Here is a 6000-nt window from a genome sequence, read left to right as displayed (position 1 = left end):
AATTCATTGCCAGATGGAGGAAGCTGAGGCTGGATGTGGTCCTCTGTCCTGCCCTGGGGCCAGCCTTTAACCACAGCTATGCTGGGAAGCTCTTTGGTGTCTCCGGGTGCAGAGCTGGAGAGAGATACTTTGGTCTCTTGGACATTCCCCAAACCATGAACATTGCTTGGTTTCTCTCTGTGGGAGAAAGCAAAGGAGAGGTCACCTCAGTGGGTCTTCTCATTCCCCCACCTCATCTGAGCTGCTGGTGTTGGATTATTATGGGGCAGCCATTAGTGGCACATCCACCCCAGTTGTCATCAGTGAGTTTTCACTCTACTGTCCTGTAGGAAGCCCAAGAACTACTCTTGCAGCACAGAGTGGCAGTGAGGAGTAGCTATCAGGGGGGTGGTAGACTTTGGTACAGGGCCAGGCTCCTCTGAATGCAGCTGTCTCACATTTCCCAAGACTTTGCAAATAGCAGAAAGGCTCTTTGCATGTGACTAGCAGAAAAAAGGCCTTTTTTTGTAGCTTCCAGCAAACAGTCAGGGTCCTCCCTCTCTCTAGCAATGACCTTTTGGGGTCCAAAATCCCTGAGATGATGTTAACACAACCGGACATCAGGAATATCTTGAAAAGATAGCTGGGACTTTTCCCCGGGAAATGGGAGATAGAGATGCAGACTGTGAATCAGATCAAAGGCTCATGTCTGTCCCTCCCAGAGGAGATCTGATCTCCACATGACCAAGAGGTGAAGGTGTGGATCTCTCTCTGGTCTCAGCAGCCATGTGGCCCTCAAACCTCTCCGTCAAAAGTCCCTTTGAGGCAGCAGGGGTTTTTTCAGGGTCTCTTCAGGTCCAGCCACTCCAGACTACAATCCCTGCAACCCAAATTGTCATCTGAAAGTCGCTGCTGGCCCCGCACACTGAACTTTGCCATTTTGTATGCTCTATGTGATCTTTTCCAGCTGCGACCTCCTACACCAGTTTGTACAATGTGCTGAACTTCCCTGCCGGGGTGGTGCCTGTCAGCACGGTCACGAGAGCAGATGAAGAGGAACTGAAGCGTTACCAAGGACACTACAGGGACCCTTGGGATAGGAGGCTGAAAGAGGTCAGGAGGGAAACAGCTTAAATCACAGAAGAAGGTTGTGACTGGCACAGCGACACCTCTGGGACATTATCCCAGTGCTCATCTACATCTCCTAATGAGAGTGGGAGCTGGTTTAGTCATGCAGTTGGCATTCTCAGCGCTGCTACCCAGTGTGTGGTGCAGCAGCAAGGCTGGTGCCTGACAGCTTTCCCCTTGCTTGTCTTCCTCTGCCTCCTCTTCCCGTTATGTCCTGTGCCTCCCTGGGTGCTCCGGTGCTCTGACTCAGCACTGTCCTTAACTTTTGCAGGCTGTGCAAGGAGCTGTGGGGCTGCCAGTGGCTGTCCAGTGAGTGGCTCTGCCATGGAAAGGAGGAGCTGTGCCTTTGCTTCATGAAGGAGGTGGAGACACTTGCCCACAGCACAAAGAGAAGTGTGTGATTTCTGGGAACCAGCCTTCCCTGTGACGACTCTTCATTCCCTGCCCTTCACTCCAGCCACCTTCCACCTGATACAAAGCAGACAGCAAACCTAAGGCTCTGAACTAACATTTCAATAAACTGGCACAAAATGCTGCTTAAAAATAGCGAAAATCTCGCCCCTGTCTAAGTTGTGCTTCATTGCTAAACCGAGTTAAAAAAAAAAAAAAAAAAAAGGAATGAGAGTTAACTGCAACAAAGGAATCTCATGACAATTGCAAAACAATATCTGTTGTATGATGTGAGACCAAAGAGCTGTTTATTGCAATATTTTACTTCCAGCAGTGGGCAGGAACAGATGTTTGTGGGAGAGTATAACCTGGTAAGTGCAGGATTCCCTCTCTGGCTGTGCCTTTGGTTGGCTAAGGGAGTTTTTGGCAAAGACTTGCAGTCTCCCCATCAGTTTAAATAGCTGCCAGGAGAGCTCTCCTCCGCAAACCTGTTGGTCCCCTCCCTGAACTCATGTGCTCCCTTGATCTCCACATCATCCAGCAGTTTAATTGTTCAGGGAGTAGTGGAAAGCTTAATATTCTGTGAGAAATGGTGGCTGGTCTGTCTTCACTCCTGTTCCTCATCATTTCTTCCAGTTAAGCAAGGGGAAAAGATGTGGTTTTATTGCCTATAAACACTGCAGGGAAAACTGAGAAAGCATTTCTGTGTCTGCGCTTAGGCCATTCACACTGTTTGGAGTTTCCAGTAACACTGTGACGATTGTGTGCTGTTTCTTGACCCATCCTCGGCTCTCAAGGTGAATGAAGACACTGGAGGGGAAGGGGGGAGTGATGAAGGAGATGCTTGGAATGTTGAAATGTGTCTGTTGAAACAAATCGTGATCATTAGCAATGATCATCGGCAATGATTCCTTCTCCAAGCCTACAGGCACCAGGGCTGGAGGCAGTATTTTCCCAGCAGGAGGAGAGAGCCAAGGGGTGACAGTGCCCCTGTTGTTCATCTGCCCCCCTGGGGCAGGGCAGGGATGCTGTAGCCACCCAGCCACCTCCCATGGCCTCAAGGGGGTCTGAGTCACACAGTGAGTGTGACACAGTCACACAGCCTGACTCACCATCCTCTGATCCACACACAGCCAGGAGAAGATCCATGGCACAGCCCTGCTCCAAGGAGATGCCCTGACTCCGCAGGACTGCTGCTGGGGGCACCACCCACAGAGATCCTGGTGGATGACCATCACTATCTCAGGCCAGGAGCAAAGGGTTTTCAGCTGTCCTCTCACAGGGAGGATGGGAGCTCACCATTAAACAGGTAGCCTGCCCAGATAGTATTCCTGAATAGATCTGAGCATGCACAGACCTTGTTTTTCAAGGAAAGGACAGTGTCCTTTGCTTTTATATCCCTTCCTATCTTTGCAAGGCTGAAAGAGTCCTATTTCTAAAAGGAATTTCCCCACGCATACTCGCACTCTGCATTCCAGCCGCTCCTTGTGGATGGCTCTAGAAGGGATTTACTGTTCCTCCCACTCTCCTTTCTCCTGCCTCCAGCCAGTCACTAGATCTCAGGATCCTGGAGCACTTGCTCCAAGGACCCAGCACCCGAAGGGATCTGATCTCTCACTCTGATCCAGCAGGTGACTGAAGCAGAGTGAGTGGATGTTCTCAGCCCTGGTCTCAGCTCAGCTAAAGCTCTCCTGGCACTGAGGTGAATGAGGTGGAGAAGACACGTCCAGAAGAAGGTGGACAAGGTGTGAGGGATACAAGATACAAGTTTGGACCTGATCTGGGGGTCTGTTCAGGAATTTAAAGAGCAGGTAAGTGCCTTAGCTGGACAGAGAGCAAAGCACATTCCTAAGTAAAACTCAAGGGCCCTTCTCACGCCAGGTGGTCCGTGCTGTCAGCTGTCACTGCTGCATAAATGTGGGGGGAAAGTGGGAAGGGTGACGCTGAGAACAGTCTGGTGAGCTCAGGTGTCGAAACACAAGGAGAGAGATGCCTGTAGTAGGGCAAAACTTTAGGTTTTCAGGACAGTTCTTCCTCCAGACCTGCTCCACACTGGAGAAGGAATGTCAGCTCCTTCCCATACCCACCAGCACAGTGTTGCTGTGCTTCCAGCCCTTCTGCAGCTCTTCACCATGAGCTGCTGGCTCAGGCTCTGCAGCTCTTGCAGACCTTCACTGTGTGTTTGCAGAGTGCTTGTTCAGCTGCCTGGCACTGACCAAAGTCCAGGCTTTGGTCTGTCTCAGAGAATTATGTACAAATGCTGCTTGGGCCAAAGGAGCTTTGTTTTTACTAGTTTCTTTCATTTCCAGCACAATAGCCTGGCTGTGGTCTTTGCTTTGATCATTTTTCCTCCTCCCTCTTGATTCTGATAAAAATTTAAATCTGCCCTCCTCAACCCATATTTCATTCTATGACTAGATAAATAACCAAGCAAGGTTGAGAGATTGAATCATCAGGCAATCCAGCTTTTTTATTTGGCTATACTTTACTTTGCAGGATTTTTTGTTTATTTAACATGTCACATTGCTATATAGGCATAACATTAGGAGCAAATAAGGCTCTCTAGAAAACTGATACCAGCAGAATATGAGTTGTTAGAACAGGTCAGTTGCCCCCTTATAGTACCTGAAGCATGAATGTTTGGGTTTTTTTGTTTTTTCCTGCCACTATTCTCCTCCTTTTCACTCAAATCACCCTTCAGCTTCCTTGCTGCCCTGCTTGCCCATAGGAGAACAGTGAAAAACCCACCTTCCTGCTGTAAGCTTTGTGCCCAGACATGCAGCAGCTGGGAGCATCCCAGTCCCTCACCATTGGGGTGCTGAAGTTTCTGCTGTCACTCAGTGGGGACAGACCTGTGCAAGACACCAGACAAGATGGAAGAAGTAGAAATGCTCCTGGACTTCTGGTGAAGAACTTACAGCTCTCTACAGCACCTTTGCTTGTCTCTACCTTCCTTGCTGGAGAAGTTGTAAGTAGCATCCATACAACCCACTTGGCTTTGGAAGGGCTCAAGGAAAATAGTGCAATACTCAGAAAAGTGGGAAAGATGTAGGAATGATTAGGAGAGAAAGCAGCCCCTGCTGTCAGAGGTGGGACGGTTGGTATGGGAGGTCTCTCTTCCCATCCTATTGCAGTTTATTCAGGGAAAGCCAAGAGGGTTCTGGATGAAAAACATGGAAAAGCGTTGATAGAGACAAACCCTCACCTCTCAGCTAATGTTCTTGATTGTTGAAAGGTGCAGATTTGCTAGTGGCAAGTTTCTTACCAGCTGTTATGTTCTGTGAGTGCTGGTGGTGTCGGAATGGAATGGAATGGAGGAGAATCTTACGCTCCAAATAGATATTCCAGGCTGAAGTGAGTCAGAAACTGGAGAGTTCCCAGAAAACATTTATTCAGCCCTCTGAGCCAACTGCAACAAGTTCTCCAGAGGGGACCAGCCCAAATCACTATGATTTCAGTATTTTGTGAAATGTGTTTAAAATTCTTTCAGAGCAGCATAGTTAACATGCCTCGTTTTGTAAATCGTTTGGAGAAAGAGCACCAGAGTGTTTGGTTACAAATACATGAACACAAGATGCAGCTGTCAGGATTTATTCTTCATCATTGTAATAAAAATTGAGTCAACGCTGACTTAAAAATATTTATCACCAATTTAGAGGGAAGACAGCTTAGTTATAAACAGATTCTGTCAAAACCCAGTCTTCTTAAGACCTGAAGGTGTTGATGGAGCTTGATGACAGTAAGTCCATGTAGTTTTTGCTCTTGCAGGCAAAGATGGTGCAGCCTTTGCTGGGCATGGGAATGGTCTGATTTTGTCTGACTGTCTATTTTCTGGGACAGTCCACAGTGAAGAAGAGGTCATGGGTGCTACAATGAAATCCCAGACCTAGCTGCTATGAGTTGACTCTTCTTGTGAAAAGGGTCATGCATGGCTCTCATCTGAACTCCACTGATGGGTTTGACCTTGGACCTGGATCAATTCAAATGATAAAAACACTGTGGACAAGTGAATGATGACCTGCAAATCAGGTAGGTCTGTCTCCTCTGCTATGGACTTGAGATTTAACCTGGGACATCCCTTTGCTTCCTCGCTTTGGGTTCCCTTGGGTGTATGGCCTTGTGGTGGCAGGAGGAGCCATACCTCCAGTTCACAGAGGATGTGGAGATTTCCTATGACACATGGCAAAGAAAAGGGGTTTCCTCAGCAGCATTCAGCCATCTGGAAATGCAGCTATGCCTGCTGAAAATCTGCCCTTTGAAATGCCAAGTCAGCCCAGACACAGCTGTCTCTGTCTCTGTCTCTGTTAAACATTTTCTAAGTGTCTAAAGGGCAGGATCAGAGCACAGGTACCAATGAGCAAGTGGATGTGGGAGGCCAATGCCCTGACCCTTCCCAGCACAGGGAAAAAACCCTCCCACATCTGCTCAGCCCATCACAGAGGTTCTGGTGCTGTCACACAGGCAGAGAGCCCACCTCTGTCCCAGGAAGGGCTTGTGTGGATT

General features: G+C 48.4%; 2 protein-coding genes across 2 annotated transcripts in view; both read left to right on the top strand.

Annotated features, from left to right (window-relative positions):
* The window catches only part of LOC114062296 (fatty-acid amide hydrolase 1-like), a 5434-nt gene extending 3758 nt beyond the window's left edge, over window positions 1-1676 (top strand). Inside the window, exons 4-6 of the mRNA XM_027893575.1 lie at window positions 1-96; window positions 947-1092; window positions 1379-1676. The exon at window positions 1-96 is cut by the window's left edge and continues 1 nt beyond it. Coding sequence (XP_027749376.1) covers window positions 1-96; window positions 947-1092; window positions 1379-1420 — 284 coding nt within the window. The 3' untranslated portion in view covers window positions 1421-1676. The remainder of the gene's footprint in view (window positions 97-946; window positions 1093-1378) is intronic.
* The window catches only part of LOC114062243 (fatty-acid amide hydrolase 1-like), a 34595-nt gene that overhangs the window by 18153 nt on the left and 10442 nt on the right, over window positions 1-6000 (top strand). The gene's annotated exons all lie outside the window — the stretch shown is intronic.

Source organism: Empidonax traillii, unplaced genomic scaffold, assembly GCF_003031625.1.
Source record: "Empidonax traillii isolate 1590-97213 ecotype Southwest subspecies unplaced genomic scaffold, ASM303162v1 scaffold15:size5535645, whole genome shotgun sequence".
NCBI lineage: Eukaryota > Metazoa > Chordata > Aves > Passeriformes > Tyrannidae > Empidonax > Empidonax traillii.
This window is presented reverse-complemented; position numbering and strand designations above follow the sequence as displayed.